Below are 15,908 nucleotides of genomic sequence, written 5' to 3'. Positions count from 1 at the left end.
CTATATTGTTTCTCATGTTCTTATTCCAATGTTACAGCACCCAACCCCTTTACCTCTTTCAAATGTAGAACTAATTCTCTCTGAGCAGCTTGAGCTAAATAACAGCATAGTTTGATGACGGAGTAAATTTGGATTGTTGGGATAATATAATGTATATAATTATCATTTTTTCTAAATGTGAAACTTATTTTTTATTTATTTTTTGAGACGGAGTCTCACTGTGTCGCCCAGGCTAGAGTGCGGTGGTGCCATATCAACTCACTGCAACCCAGTTAAAGCAGTTCTCCTGCCTCAGCCTCCCAAGTAGCTGGAATTACAGGCCTGTGCCACCCTGGTGGGCTAATTTTTGCATTTTTAGTAGAGATGGGGTTCCTCCATGTTGGCCAGGTTCGTCTAGAACTCCTGACCTCAGGTGATCCACCTGCCTTGGCCTCCCAAAGTGCTGGGATTACTGGCATGAGCCTCTGCACTTGGCCCTAAATGTGAAATTTAATATACTCTTGACTCTGGCCTTGGCTGTAATAATTGACAGCAAGACAGTGCAGAGGGGGAAGCTTTAGCTAGGAAATGTTTGCTAAACCATGATGACTCATCTAAAATCAGACTTTTCTCTCTTTTTTCCTTCAGAAAAGAAAAACCTCTTTTTAATTGGATGGAAACTTTCTACCTGCTTGGCCTGGGGCCTCTGGAAGTCTGCTGTGAATTTGTGTTCCCTTTCACCTCCTGGAAGGTGAAGTACCCCTTCATCCCTTTGTTACTAACCTCAGTGTATTGTGCAGTAGGCATCACATATGCTTGGTTCAAACTGTATGTTTCAGTATTGATTGACCCTCCTATTGGCAAGACAAAGAAACAATGAATAAAGGAACTGCTTAGATGTGTGCCAAGCAATTATTTCATGGGAAATTAACCAGAACTTGAAGAAAGTTGCCAGTGGCATCAGCCATTTGTTTCAGTAGAACTGTTTAGAGCACCATTCTTCCACACTTGGTCTTGCCCAGCCTAGCAACCGGATTGTCACCATGGTGAGAAGCCACTGGCCCTCCATAAGCACTGAAACACATCTGAAAAAAAACTCATCTTTCCCTATTAAAATTGTCTGAGATCGTTCAGACTGCTGTGCTTGCTCAAGCCAAACGGGGAGTCTGATTAACCGCATAATTATTTGTAGCCTATGCTAACCATTGTGAGGATATAAAGCATAATTAGAATCCTGTGCTAAGGAAATATAAATGAAATGCTATTTTTGTATGCACAAAAAAACTTCTGGATCGTTACCAGCTCCTACATTTTCCTCTTGGCGTGTACACAGGCAGATGGTGTACTGTCCCCATTCTGTACACCTTGTTCCAGATTTTTTTTCTTTGAAATCATACAGTGACAATACTCACAAAGCCGAGGGGAGTAGTTAAGGTACTGGTTTGGCCAGGCAGCAGAAACTACAAACCACAGCTACTTTACATTGATTTAAGGATATCTCGTGCAGCTTATTTATTCTCACAGCAAGCACTGCAGTTTTTATAAGGCAGCCACTTAAACCTTTCATCATGCGCAGGAACTGAAGTAGTTTTTGCAGTCTGGTTCTTATCCTTTCCCTTCCTTAAGAGTACTTCATATACGCTTTTTATCCAGGACCCCAGTTTGTGTAATATCTGCCGCACATTCAAATTCAGCCAACGTTTATCTAGTCAACAGTAGGAACTTGCACACACTTTATTTTATTTATATTTTATTTTTCAGCCCTCAGGCAGAATTCATACATTTTATTTACCCATTATCCCCTAAGATCAGAGAGACTCCAAGGTTAATGGCATTCTGAGATAGAATCCAGTTATTCCATCTCTTCTGTCTACTCCATTTTCTAAGACTTCTTTTGGGTCTGTTATTGCAGAGACAAAGATGGGGATCTTGCCAAAGGGGGAGGGAAGCGTAGTTCTCTAACCTGTTTTCCTCCCCACAGTCTCTCTCCACCCTGTGTTCCAGCTGGCCTAACAACTTCAAACTCCCCATGTGCCATGCTGTCCTGTACCTCTGTTCCCTTTCATACATGCTGCTTCTTCTCTCTGCTGACTTTTCTGCCCTGTCATCTGATTATATGAACCTCTTCAAGATTCAGCTTAACTGCTGCCATGTCTATGAATATAAAGGCAGAATGGTATAGTGATTAAGAGTAGGGGCCTTAAAGTCGTATGGCCTGGTTGTAAATCTTGCCTCCGTCATTTTTTTTTTTAATCTGTAGGCAGATTATTTAACCATCTTTTATTTTATCTGAATGTTCTCATCTCTAAAATAATTACATAAAAGATTTAGAACACTGCCTGATGCATTTTAAGTGCTCAGTCAATAGCATTGCTATTTATGTGAATCTTTTCCTATCCCTCTACCTTCCCTCCTCCCGCAGAATTGAGTTGCTCCCACTGTGCCAGGAGTCTGCTGATACCATTAACTGCTGAAATCCTGTGTTATGCTTGTTTACCTCTTTTCCCCAGGAGACTAGCAGTTCGAGAGCAGAAGACCACACTTGTCTTCATAGCCCCGGTTTTTAGCACAGTTGAATGAATGAATGAAGCACACCAAACAAGCCATGATTAAAACCTAAATATTTTACTAGTACAAGCATTAACACAAAGGACCAGTATAGTTCCTCGCGTCTTTGCTGTTGTCCAAGCCAAAAAAAAAAAAAAAAAGTAGAAGATGAATTTGGATGCATTTCAACATGACCAAATTTACTTTGTTGGTTGTTATTATGAAAGTGATGTGATGTCAGAACAGGAAGAGTTCATCTAGTGTAGGGATTTCCAGAATGTTCTGTAGAGCACTGGAGGTTCTTCAGTGTTGCCTCAGAGGCCCTGGGCTCTGTCCATAGAAAATAGCTTTGATCTCTTTCATGTATTCACATGGTTTCATATACATTTTCATTTGACTTCAAAGTCCAAATATAGTCTTAAAACAGTTCAGCTGAGCATAGTGACCCACACTTGTAATCCCAGCACTTTGGGAGCCTGAGGCAGACAGATCACTTGAGCCCAGGAGTTCAAGACCAGCCTGGGCAACATAGTGAGACCCTTTGTCTACAAAAAATCAAAAAATTAGCCAAGCGTGGTGACATGCACTGTAGTCCCAGCTACTGAAGAGACTGAGGTGGGAGGATCACTTGAGTCCTGGAAGTCGAGGCTAAGTGAGCTGTGATCACACCACTGCATTCCAGCCTGGGGAAGTAAGCAAGACCCTGTCTCAAAAAAAAAAAAAAAAATTCAATGTCTTATATTACTGGGAGGGAAATGGCTCCAGACTCTGAAGAATACCTTGTTGGTACCAACACAGACCAGAATCTAGACTTCTTGTCTAGAGCCCAAGATTCTTTTATTCTTTTCCAAGCACTATACTTTGTAATCATGTTTTAAAACTTTACAGAGATATGGGTGGTTTTCAACAACAAATTCCTAAATTTCAGCAGTCAATAAATGAAATGCTGGTGGCGTGTGGTGGCTCATAGCACTTTGGGACACCGAGGCAGGAGGATCACTGGAGTCCAGGAGTTTAAGACCAGCCTGGGCAACATAGTGAGACCTGTCTCTACAAAAATAAAAATTAGCCAGGCGTGATGGCCTGTGCCTGTAGTCTCAGCTACTCAGGAAGCTGAAGTGGGAGAATCACTTGAGCCCAGGCAATTGAGGCTGCAGTGAGCCATGATCCTGCCAATGCACTCCAGCCTGGGTGACACAGCGAGACCCCATCTTAAAAAAAAAGAAATGCTGTTTCAAAATATTTTGAAATCTGGAATTAAGCAAAGTTTAAGAACAAGATAGTATTATCAAAATGTAAACAAATAAGATACATAACTCATTTCTTACCTACTACTTAATGTATATGCAATGTGCCACAATTTAAGAAGATAAAAGAATAGGTTGTGGGACTTCGTGTTCTTGGTCACTGTATCTTTCCCCAGGTGGAAGCCCAGAACTGGGCGGGAACTACTAGGAAGATGTGCTGTCTTTCTAGCCCAACTCTGGTATAGTGTTTCTTGTTAATGACTTCCACCCTGAAACTTTGTGAAGGAAGCACTCAGTATCAGAAATGCCCCCTAGGTATAGCCCATGCGGCTTCTGTTTGCAGTTAATAGGAAAGAAAACATGCCAATAAAAGAATGACCTTTGAAAAATATGTATTTTTGATTAAAATGTCAACTTTATGCACATATTTTGATTTTAATTGCATCATGAGTCATCTGTTAAAAAGAGTTTGAACATTTGTTTTTAGATATATTTCTCTTTAAGATTTTGATGAAATTACACTTATAGCATGATGTTGGTTTTTTAAAAAATCCATCTATCCCTTTGTTTGTTCTCCAAAGAAATTGGCTACTGTGCTAATGGCAGTTAAGATTGGAACGATCATATAAACCTTAAAAGCTTGAAGCAGTATAGCCATTCATTTCTCACAATGAAGTCCCATATTCAGCATCTCCATTTTATACAAAGGTCAATAAAGGTACTAATTTTTTTTTCAAACTATGGAGTCAGAAACAAAAACAATATATGTTGGAGGCCGAGGCGGGCGGATCACAAGGTCAGGAGATCAAGACCATCCTGGCTGACACGGTGAAACCCCGTCTCTACTAAAAATACAAAAAATTAGCCAGGCGTGGTGGCAAGCGCCTGTAGTCCTAGCTACTTGGGAGGCTGAGGCAGAAGAATGGCGTGAACCTGGGAGGCAGAGCTTGCAGTGAGCCGAGATCGTGCCACTGCACTCCAGCCTGGGCGACAGAGCGAGACTCTGTCTAAAAAAAAAAAAAAAAAAAATTCTATGTCGGGTGTGGTGGCTCATGCCTGTAATCCCAGCACTTTGGGAGGCCGAGGCAGGTGAATCACTTGAGGTCAGGAGTTTGAGACCAGCCTGGCCAACATGGTGAAACTCCATCTCTACTAAAAACACAAAAATTAGCCAGGCGGGGTAGTGGGTGCCTATAATCCCAGCTACTCAGGAGGCTGAGGCAGGAGAATTGCTTGAACCTAGAAGGCAGAGGTTGGAGTGAACTGAGATTGCACCACTGCACTCCAGCCTGGGTGACAGAACTAGACTCTGTCTTTAAAAAGAAAAACAACAAAAATATTTGTACTGATAAAGTGACTATGAAAGGGACAAGACTCAGTATACCTCTGTACAGTGCTCTGAAAAGAGACTGTTTATAAGAATTTCAGAGTCCTAGAAAGGCTTTCAGAAGAGCATTCCACATATTTTTTATTTTTTATTTTTTCTTATTATTGTTTGAAGACGGAGTCTCGCTCTGTCACCCAGGCAATCTCGGCTCACTGCAACCTCCGCCTCCCGGGTTCAAGCGTTTCCTGCCTCAGCCTCCCGAGTAGCACGCCGCCACACCCAGCTAATTTTTTTTATTTTAGTAAAGACTGGGTTTCACCGTGTTGCCCAAGCTGGTCTCGAACTCCTGAGCTCAGGAAATCCGCCTGCCTCAGCCTCCCAAAGTGCTGGGATTACAGGCATGAGTCACCGCACCCGACCAGATTTATTAGTTTTTTAAGTGTTTTCTGACAAAGATAGCTGATTAAAGCAGGATGGGAGTGTTCACCTCTCAAAGCAGCCCCTCCCATATGTGCAGCTGTTTGTTAGGGCATTTTTAATGATGAATTAATATTTTTCCTTCTCTGACTTTCTGCTATTGGTTTCTGGAGCAGAACATACTGAGGGTCTACTCATATTTAAATAACAGCCCTTCAAGTGATACACAGAAGGAAAACCCCATACTGTTATGTGCCAAGTACGGTGCTAGACATTACATCTCTTAATCCCTACTAAAACTGCAAATGAAATCCATTATCACTTCACAAAAATATTTAATGAATTTCTATTGAGTGTTATGCATTGTGCTTAGTGCTGGAGATCAAAAAGTGGACAAGAAAGCCATATTCCTGCCTACAAGGAATTTATATTCTAGTGGCTAGAGGGTCCTAAGAGCAAAGAAGAGTGGTATAAATGGAAGTTGAAGAAGTAGGCAGCGCCCAAATCATGTGGGAGTTTGATTTTAAGTCAAATGGGAACAAATGATTTTCAGATTTTCTGAGTTATACTTTCATGTAGATGGAGCAAAATTCGTGAGGTCCCCAGCTACCCAGTTCCCCTACCAAGAGGCAACCATTGTTACCAATTTTTTAATGCATCATTCCAGAGATGCCAGAGATATTCTATGCATAGACAAGTATTTTTATGTACATAAATAAAAACATTATATACACTTTTGACTTCACATTTTTTATTCTTTATTTTTTGACAGGGTCCTTCTTTGTTGCCCAGGCTGGAGTACAGTGTTGCAGTCTCAGTTCACTGCAACCTCCACCTCAGCCTCCCAAGTAGCTGGGATTACGGAAGGCATGACCAGGACCAGATAATTTTTGTATTTTTTGTAGAGATGGGGTTTCACCATTTTGCCCAGGATGGTCTTGAGCTCCTGGCTTAAGCAGTCCGCCCACCTCGGCCTCCCAAAGTGCTGGGATCAGCACTTTAGGAGGCCAAGGTGGGTGCATCACCTGAGGTCAGGAGTTCGTGATCAGCCTGGCCAACATGGTGAAACCCTGTCTCTATTAAAAATTCAAAAATTAACCAGGCATGGTGGCAGGCACCTGTAATCTCAGCTACTTGGGAGGCTGAGGCAGGAGAATTGCTTGAACCCGGGAGGTGGAACCGAGATTGAACTGAGGGAGGTTGAACCAAGATTGCGTCACTGCACTCCAGCCTGGGTGACAGAGTAAGACTCCGTCTCAAAAAAAAAAAAAAAAAAAAAAAAAAACCAACTCAAAATGGATTAAAGGCCTAACTATAAGATCTAAAACTCCTAGAAGAAAATATAACTTCAGGCCAGGCGTGGCGGCTCATGCCTGTAATCCCAGCATTTTGGGGGGCCGAGGCAGGTGGATCACTTGAGGCCAGGAGTTTGAGACCAGCCTGGCCAACATGGCGAAACCCTGTCTCTACTAAAAATACAAAAAAATTAACTGGTGTGATGTCTCACACCTATAATCGCAACTACTTGCGAAGCTGAGGTGGGAGAATCACTTGAACCCGGGAGGCGGATGTTGTAGTCAGCCAAGATTGTTCCATTGTACTCCAGCCTGGGCAACAGTGAGACCCTGTCTCAAAAAAAAAAAAAAAAAGGAAAAGAAAACATAGCTTCAGAACATTGGATTTTGCAATGATTTCTTGGATATGACACCAAAAATATAGGTAACAAAAGCAACACTAGACAAATGGGACTACATCAAACTTTTTTTTTTTTTTTTTGGAGATGGAGTCTTGCTCTGTCACCCAGGTTGGAGGGCAGTGGCATGATCTCGGCTCACTGCAACCTCCGCCTCCTGGGTTCAAGTGATTCTCCTGCCTCAGCCTCCTGAGTAGCTGGGACTACAGGTGCCTGCCACCACACCCGGCTAATTTTTTGTATTTTAGTAGAGACGGTGTTTCACCATGTTGCCCAGGCTGGTCCCGACCTCCTGAGCTCAGGCAATCCGCCTGCCTCAGCCTCCCAAAGTGCTAGGAGTGTGAGCCACCGCGCCCAGCCAGGAATACATCAAACTTTAAAACTCCTGTACATCAAAGGAAGCAGAGTGAAAACGCAGCTTACAGAATGGAAGAAAATATTTGCACATCATAGATCTGGGCTGAGCGTGGTGGCTCACACCTGTAATCCCAGCACTTTGGGAGGCCGAGGCAGGTGGATCACTTGAGTTCAGGAGTTTGAGACCAGCCTGACCAACATGGAGAAACCCCATCTCTACTAAAATACAAAAGTACCCAGGCGTGGTGGCGCATGCCTGTAATCCCAGCTACTCGGGAGGCTGAGGCAGGAGAATCGCTTGAACCCAGGAGGTAGAGATTGTGGTGAGCCGAGATCGCACCATTGCACTCCAGCATAGGCAACAAGAGCGAAACTCCGTCTCAAAAAAAAACAAACAGCCGGGTGCGGTGGCTCACGCCTGTAATCCCAACACTTTGGGAGGCCAAGGTGGGCAGATCATGAGGTCAGGAGATCGAGACCATCCTGGCCAACACGGTGAAATCTCATCTCTACTAAAAATACAAAAACAAAATTAGCTGGATGTGGTGGCGGGTGCCTGTAGTCCCAGCTACTCGGAAGGCTGAGGCGGGAGATTGGCGTGAACCCGAGGCAGAGCTTGCAGTGAGCCAATATCGTGCCACTGGACTCCAGCCTGGGTGACAGGGTGAGACTCCGTCTCAAAAAAAAAAAAAAAAAAAAACCCCACAAAACAAAACAAAAAAGGGCCAGTTGCAGTAGCTCACGCCTGTAATCCCAGCACTTTGGGAAGCTGAGGTGGGTAGATCACTTGAGGTCAGGAGTTCGAGACCAGCCTGGCCAACAGGGCGAAACCCCATCTTTACTAAAAATACAAAAATTAGCAGGACATGGTGGCACGCACCTGTAATCCCAGCTACTGGGGAGGCTGAGGCAGGAGAATTGCTTGAACCAGGGAGGCGGAAGTTGCAGTTAGCCGACATCGCGCCACTGCACTCCAACCTGGGCGACAGAGTGAACCTCTGTCTCATAAAAAAACAGACAAACAAAAAACAGGCCCAGAAGATTGTGGGGGTTATGTGTTGAGGAGCAGAGGGCTAGGCTTCTGTTATGGATCCCCTTACTCAGAGTTAGATTTTTTTTTATAGAAGCTGAGCCTTGGAATATCCATTGAATACACAAGTATTTCATCATGTTTTAAGAAAATCTGTAAACTTCATTTTAGATGCTTGCCTAGTAGTTTTTCTGGTATTCAGAATTTACATATTGCTTCTGAGGAACATTTTTGGTTGTTTTTATTCTTTTGATAACATTTTAAAAGAAACATTGTGGTTAAAAAAACAAAAATTTGTGCAAAAAACGTTTTCCATGCTATACTATTTTCAGAGAATAAGATTCCTAGATGTGTAATTATTGAGTTAAAGGGTGTGAACTTTTGAAACATTTGCTGCCTTTCAGGAAAGTTCTAATATACACTCCAGAAAAATCCTAATTTGGGCTGGGCGAGGTACCTCACGCCTGTAATCCCAGCACTTTGGGAGGCCAAGGCAGGAGGATCCCTTGAGCCCAGGAGCTCCAGACCAACCTGGGCAACATAGCAAGACCTTGTCTCTAGAAAAAATTTAAAAATTAGCCAGCATGATCGCACCACTGCACTCCAGTCTGTGTGACAGAATGAGACCCTGACTTGAGAAAAAGAAAAGCAAAATTCTAACTTGAAATATTGTCAGGTAGTGTTTTTTTCTATAGAGATAAAAGGTCCATGCTTTATGTAATCACTCTTAGCTGGTATTTAATTCTTCCACTCAGGAAATCACTATCTTTGTTGCATATACCTTTGCATAAACCTCTGGTTTAATCAGCCTGGTTTGGATAAAATGTTTATTCTACTAATGAATGGACATGACAGGAAGACATTTTAGCTCAACATCAGGAAGGGCTTTCCAAAGGGAACTGTTCAATCTGCAGTTTTAGAGGTGGGTGAGCAGATGTCATGCATATCTGTGTGAAGAGGCCACCAACAGGCTTTGTGTGAGCAACAAGGCTGTTTATTCACTTGAGTGCAAGTGGGCTGAGTCTGAAAAGAGAGTCAGCGAAGGGAGATGGGGAAGGGGTTGCCCTACAGGATTTGGGTAGGTAATGGAAAATTACACTAAAAGGTGGTTATCTATTGTTAGCAGGGGAGGGGGGGTCACAAGATACATGGTAGGGAGATCATAAGACTCATTGGCCAGAAGAAGAATGTCGCAAGGTCGATCGATCCGTTAAGGTAGGGCAGGGACCAGTCACAATGGTGGAATGGTGGAATGTTGGTTAATCTGTTAAGGCAGGAACTGGCTGTTTTACTTCTTTTGTGGTTTTTCAGCTGCCCCAGACTTCTTGGCTCCTGCAGGCCATCTGGACACATATGTGCAAGTCACAGGGGTTACAATGGCTGAGCTTTGGCTCAGAGGCCTGACATTCCTGTCTTTTTATTTATAAAATATAAAGTTATAAGAAAAGATAAAGAAAATATAAGTTTTTACTGGGGATTATTGGGGCAGAGGTGATGTTTCTCAGGGCTACTTCAGGCATGACTTAGGGGCGGCATGGACACCTAAAGAAAATTTAATTTTATAGTGAGTTGGTCTAGAAAGTTTTCGGGTACAATTTTGTGTGGCTAACAAGGCACCAGTTAGTATATTTTTGAGCTTGGAATTCTCCTAATAGAATAAATTATCTAAAAATAGCAATTAAGCATAATAGCTTTAAGGTAGGTGGCAGTGAGTTTTTAGGCCAAGGTAGGAATAATGTTTTATATACCAAGGCCTTTTGTCCCCATTTTCGATCATATGAATAGGATCCCCTGGCATTGAGCCAAAAGTCTATTATGTTACCTTTTTCCCAAAGGTGCGAGTGGTGTTTTGAATGGAGGAGTTCAATAGTCCTTATTGCAGACCCTATACAGGAAAGATAATAAGTACAATAGTCCCTGTCTCCTGGAATAAGTTGGGGCTGGCAAAGAGAGAAATGTCCTAGGCCTTCTAATAACCAACGACAGACCATGTGTTGTCCTGGATGTTGACCTGAGTGCCAGATATGTGGAACTGGTCCTGTATATGCATATTGCTGGTCATTTCTATATGAGTAGGCCTGAGGACCCCATGGGCAAGGATTTGACAGCTGCCACCCCAGGCATTTTATATTTTTAATTCAGAGGTCTTTGATTTTGGGGGTGGGGAACATTTTGGAAGATGAGGCCTGAAGGAAGTTGTTTTTATAGACAGCAGGTCCTCAGAGATTATGGTTTAGAGGAACGGGTGAAGCAGGCCTGGAAGTATGTTTGGACAGCCGTTTGGAGGGGGTGTTGCATAGAAGCTTGGTCTTGTCTGGATGTTGCCAGGAGTTCATCACTGGCTTAGTCCTAAAGGTGAGAAGGAGTATAATAGGACAAGGAATAGAAGTTTAGGCTGTGGGGAGACTTTGGGGCACAGGATAGTACCATGGGGTTGTTAGAAGCAGCAACTGCCGTATGGAATGATTGGTGATGGCCTGGATGCGGTTTTGTATGAATTGAGAGACTAAACGAAAGACAAAAGGCTCAAATAAGAGAAGGAGAAAAACAGGTAGCAGGGGACTAAGAATAGGGAGGAGCCAAGACACCCAGTTAGAAAGTGCCCAGGTAGGTCCAGCATAATTATTTGCCTGGCTGGCAAGTTTTGGGGCCCTATCTTTAAGCTTTTTTATGTTGTCATATACCAGGCTGGATTGATTTAGATAAAAACAACATTCTTCATTTAAAAATATGCAGAGTTCTCCTTTTTCATCAGTGAGTAGGTCAAGGCCTTGGTGATTTTGGAGGACAACTGCAGCTAAGGAACCGACCTGGGCCCGAAGGACTGATAAAGTTTATGATATATCTGTAATGCTAGCAGGAAAGTCATTAGAAAGACTATAGAAGGTTGTGACAGAAGTTGAAATGCCAGGTAGATCAGAGAGATACAGTCATGGGGGTCAGGTGTGGTATCAGGAATAATGTGGGAGGCCGGATTGAAGTCTGGGCCAGGAACAATGGTAATTGTGGGAGACTCAACAAAGAATGAGTATAGCTGAAGGAGCCGGGGGGGGGGGGGGGGGGGGGCAGAAAGTATATGCATCAGGTTTGAGGAAGAAAATAGATTTTGAAAGTTATGAGAACTGTAGAGAGTGAGTTGAGCATAGTTTGTGATTTTAAGGGCCTCTAAAAGTATTAGAGCGGTGGCAGCTGCTGCACGCAAACATGAAGGCCAGCCTAAAACAGTAAGGTCAAGTTGTTCAGACAAAAAGGCTACAGGGCATGGTCCCGGTCCTTGTGTAAGAATTCCGACCACACAGCCCTGTACTTCTGCTGTGTGTAATGAAAAGGGTTGGGATGAGTAAGGGAGAGCTAGTGTGGTAGCAGTTTCTAGAGCTGTTTTCAAGGAACGGAAAGAGGAGTGGGGAAAGGATTTAGGATCTATGGGGTTGGCTAGGTTTCCCTTTGTGAGTTTATATAATGGTTTCGAGAATAAATGTTGAAGGAGCGGAAGGGTGTCTTGTTGAGAAGATTTAAAGGAGGGGCTACAAAGTAGAAGGTCATCAATATATTGAATAAGGTGAGAAGCAGGGGGTGGAAAGAAAGTAAATCATGAGAAAGACCTTGGCTGAAGGAATGAGGGCTGTCCCTGAAGCCTCGTGGCAGTATAGCCCAGGTAAGTTGCTGGGACTGATGGGTGTCAGGGTCAATCCAGGTAAAAGCAAAGAGAGGCTGGGACGAGGGGTGCAGGGGAATAGTAAAAAAAGCATCTTTAAGATCAAGAACGGAATAGTGAGTTGTGGAGGAAGGTATTGAGGACAAAAGAGTGTACGGGTTGGGCACCACAGAGCGGACAGGCAAAACAATTTGGTTGATAAGGTGCAGATCCTGAACTAACCTGTAAGACTTGTCTGGTTTTTGGACAGGTAAAATGGGGGAATTGTAAGGAGAGTTTGGAGGCTTTAGAAGCCCATACTGTAGCAGACGAGAGATAATAGGCTTTAGTCCCTTTAAAGCCTGTTGTGGGATGGGATACTGGCGCTGAGGGGGGTAAGGGTGATTAGGTTTTAATGGGATAGTAATGGGTGTGTGATCAGTTGCTAGGGAGGGAGTAGAGGTATCCCATACTTGTGGGTTAAGGTGGGGGGATACAAGAGGAAGACGTGAAGGAGGCTATGGGTTGGGAAGAAGGGTGGCAATGAGATGTGGCCGTTGTCCAGGAATAGTCAGGGTGGCGGATAATTTTGTTAAAATATCTCAACCTAATAAGGGAACTGGGCAGGTGGGGATAACTAAAAAGGAGTGCATAAAAGAATGTTGTCCAAGTTGGCACCAAAGTTGGGGAGTTTTAAGAGGTTTAGAAGCCTGGCTGTCAATACCCACAATGGTTATGTGGGCAAGGGAAACAGGTCCTTGAAAATAAGGTAATGTGGAGTGGGTAGCCCCCGTATCAGTTAAAAAGGGGACAGACTTACCCTCCACTGTGAGAGTTACCTGAAGCTTGGCGTCCATGATGGTCCAGGGGGCTTCCAAGGTGATTGGGCAGTGTCAGTCTTCAGCCACTAAGCTGAGCAGGTCTGGTAAGGAGTCAGTCAGAGACCCTTCGGCCAGAGCTTTAGGGGCTGGGCTCTGGAAGTGGCTGCCGGGTGAGCTGGGCAGTCTGATTTCCAGTGGGTCCCTGCACAGATGGGACATGGCTTGGGAGGAATCCTCGGCTGCAGGCATTCCTTGGCCCACTGGCCAGATTTCTGGCACTTGAAGCAAGATCCTGAGGGAGGAGGTCCTGTAGGAAAGCCTGACTGCTGCAGCTTAGGCATTTTGAAGTTCTTGTATGCCGGAGGTGCAGCTGGGTTTTGTCTCACAGCAGAGGCAAGTAATTGTAACTCAGAAATGTGTTTCTGTTTGGCTGCCTCTTCTCTATTATTGTACACATTGAAGGCAAGGTTGATTAATTCCTGTTGTGGGGTTTGAGGGCCAGATTCAAATTTCTGAAGCTTTTTTCTAATGTCAGGAGCTGACTGGGTGATAAAATGCATATGAAGAATAAGACAGCCTTCTGGCCCTTCAGGGTCTAGGGCTGTAAAGCATCTAAGGGTAGCCACCAAACAGGCCATGAACTGGGCTGGGTTTTCATCTTTACCTTGGGTAGTTTCTTTAAGTTTGTCATAATTAACGGATTTGTATGCTGCCTTTTTAAGCCCTTCAACTAGGCAGGAAATCATGTAATCTCACCTAGCTATACCTGAGGAACCTGCCTGATAGTGCCACTGGGGATCTTCTCGGGGAACCGCTCTAATGCCTTCCTGGAGGCCTGGCTCATGATGCTGGTGGGTGTCTCTGTGGGACTGGGCTAGAGAAAAAACTCTTTCCCATTCATCTGGGGAGAGGGTAGAAATTAGGATGACATTTAAGTCACTCCAGGTTAAATTGTAAGACTGGGTTAAATACTGGAATTCATGTATATATTTGGTGGGGTCTGACAAGAAGGAGCCTAAGTGTTGATTAATTTGGGAAAGGTCTGATAGAGAAAATGGTACATGCACTCTGACGATGCCCTCAGTTCCAGCCACTTCTCAAAGAGGAAATTACTGGGCAGGTGGGGGAGTATTTGCCACGGAACGAAATTGTAAGCTGGACTGGGTGTGGGGAGGGGAGATGATAGAAGGGTTGTAGGGTGGGGAAGTGGAGGCTGAGGAAGAGTTGGAGCCTGATTCAGCCTGGTGGGGAGCGACCTGACGAGGAGCAGTCTAGGGAGGAGGGTAGAAGTCAGATGGGTCGGTAGAAAAGAAATATTGAAAAGACTCACTGGTGCTTCGGGTTGGGACTGAAGGGACAGGTGGGAGGGAAAGAAGGAAGATTTGGGACGAGTCGCATTGGGAACAGAGATTAGGGAAGGAACGAAGTGTAAAAAATGCCTGGATGTAGGTAGGGCACCTCAGACCATTTGCCCATTTTACGACAAAAATTATCTACATCTTGTAGGATGGAGAAATCGAAAGTGCTGTTTTCTGGCCATTTAGAGCCATTATCAAGTTTGTATTGGGGCCAAGTGGTGTTAGAGAAGAAAATAAGACACTTAGGTTTTAGGTCAGGTAAGAGTTGAAGAAGTTTTAAGTTTTTAAGAACACAGGCTAAGGGGGGAAGAAGAAGGAATGGAGGGCAGAAGGTTGCCCATAGTAAAAAGGTAAGTTTAGAGAAAGGAGGAGGTAGAGACATGGAGGGGGGGAGGTGGTACTTGCCACCCAGGGGAGGTGGTACTTGCCACCAAGGTGGAAGATCAAGGCAGGCGTCCCCGCAGTGATTGAACACCTCTGAAATGTGGGTGAATAATCAGGCAGGCGTCCCTGCAGTGATTAAACACAAGGGAAGACAGTCTTCCCGAGTCCGTGACCAGCACCGGAGTTTTGGGTCTACAGATAAAACGTGTCTCCTCTGTCTCTACCAGACAGGGAAAGGAACCGAAATTAAGGGAAGGGAGAGACTGAAGGGTGGTGCCGAAATTGAAAGGAGAAAGAGGTTGAGGGATAGCGAGAGAGGTTGAAGAAGAGAGTAAAAAGAGGCCACTTACCCGATTTAAAATTGGTGAGATGTTCCTTGGGCTGGTCTGAGGACCCGAGGTTGTAGGTAGATCTTCCTCACGGAGCAAAGAATGGGAGGACAGGGGATTGATCTCCCAAGGTAGGTCCCCCGATCCAAGTCACGGCACCAAATGTCAAATGCATCTGTGTGAAGAGACCACCAACAGGCTTTGTGTGAGCAACAAGGCTGTTTATTCACTTGGGTGCAAGTGGGCTGAGTCCGAAAAGAGAATCAGCGAAGGGAGATGGGGAAGGGGTTGCTTTATAGGATTTGGGTAGGTAACGGAAAATTACAGTAAAAGGTGGTTATCTATTGTTAGCAGGGGAGGGGGTCACAAGATACATAATGGGGAGATCATAAGACTTATTGTCCAGAAGAAGAATGTCACAAGGACGATTGATCAGTTAAGGTAGGGCAGGGACCAGTCACTATGGTGGAATGGTGGAATGTTGGTTAATCAGTTAAGGCAGGAACTGGCTGTTTTACTTCTTTTGTGGGTTTTTGGCTGCCCCAGACTTCTTGGCTCCTGCAGGCCATCTGGATGCATATGTGCAAGTCACAGGGGTTACAATGGCTGAGCTTCGGCTCAGAGGCCTGACAGCAGAGACTGGAAAATTGCTTAAGAGAATTATAAATTCCTTCTTTCATTACTCAAACCTTTTTTTTTTCTTTTTGAGACGAAGGTTTGCTCTTGTTGCCGAGGCTGGAATGCAGTGGTGCGATCTCAGCTCACTGCAACCTCCACCTCCCAGG

The 15,908-nt window shown here is 44.3% G+C and overlaps 1 protein-coding gene and 1 long non-coding RNA gene across 10 annotated transcripts in view; one reads left to right on the top strand and one right to left on the bottom strand.

The window, feature by feature from the left end:
- The window catches only part of ALG8 (ALG8 alpha-1,3-glucosyltransferase), a 38,452-nt gene extending 37,561 nt beyond the window's left edge, over positions 1–891 (top strand). For 6 of the 8 annotated variants that reach the window (XM_063727934.1, XM_063727932.1, XM_009246868.3 and 3 more), the window contains one exon: positions 628–877. In XM_063727934.1, the coding sequence (XP_063584004.1) occupies positions 628–859 (232 nt within the window). In that variant the 3' untranslated portion in view covers positions 860–877. 8 annotated transcript variants of the gene reach the window in all.
- Positions 892–1,581: 690 nt separating this feature from the next.
- LOC129048941 (uncharacterized) lies at positions 1,582–15,300 on the bottom strand. Of its 2 annotated transcripts, XR_010141740.1 has the most exons (4): positions 15,145–15,300; positions 13,071–13,254; positions 10,420–10,482; positions 9,513–9,940 (listed from the first exon to the last, which is right to left on the bottom strand). It is a non-coding gene; the product is annotated as an uncharacterized LOC129048941 (long non-coding RNA). The 2 variants fall into 2 exon arrangements; XR_008511648.2 differs by lacking the exons at positions 9,513–9,940; positions 10,420–10,482; positions 13,071–13,254 and adding an exon at positions 1,582–3,229 and having other exon boundaries at positions 15,145–15,294.
- Positions 15,301–15,908: the final 608 nt, after the last annotated feature.

The sequence above is a fragment of the Pongo abelii genome, chromosome 9, assembly GCF_028885655.2.
Source record: "Pongo abelii isolate AG06213 chromosome 9, NHGRI_mPonAbe1-v2.0_pri, whole genome shotgun sequence".
Lineage (NCBI taxonomy): Eukaryota > Metazoa > Chordata > Mammalia > Primates > Hominidae > Pongo > Pongo abelii.
Note: the sequence above shows the minus strand (reverse complement) of the source record. Positions and strands in the feature narration are given on the sequence as shown.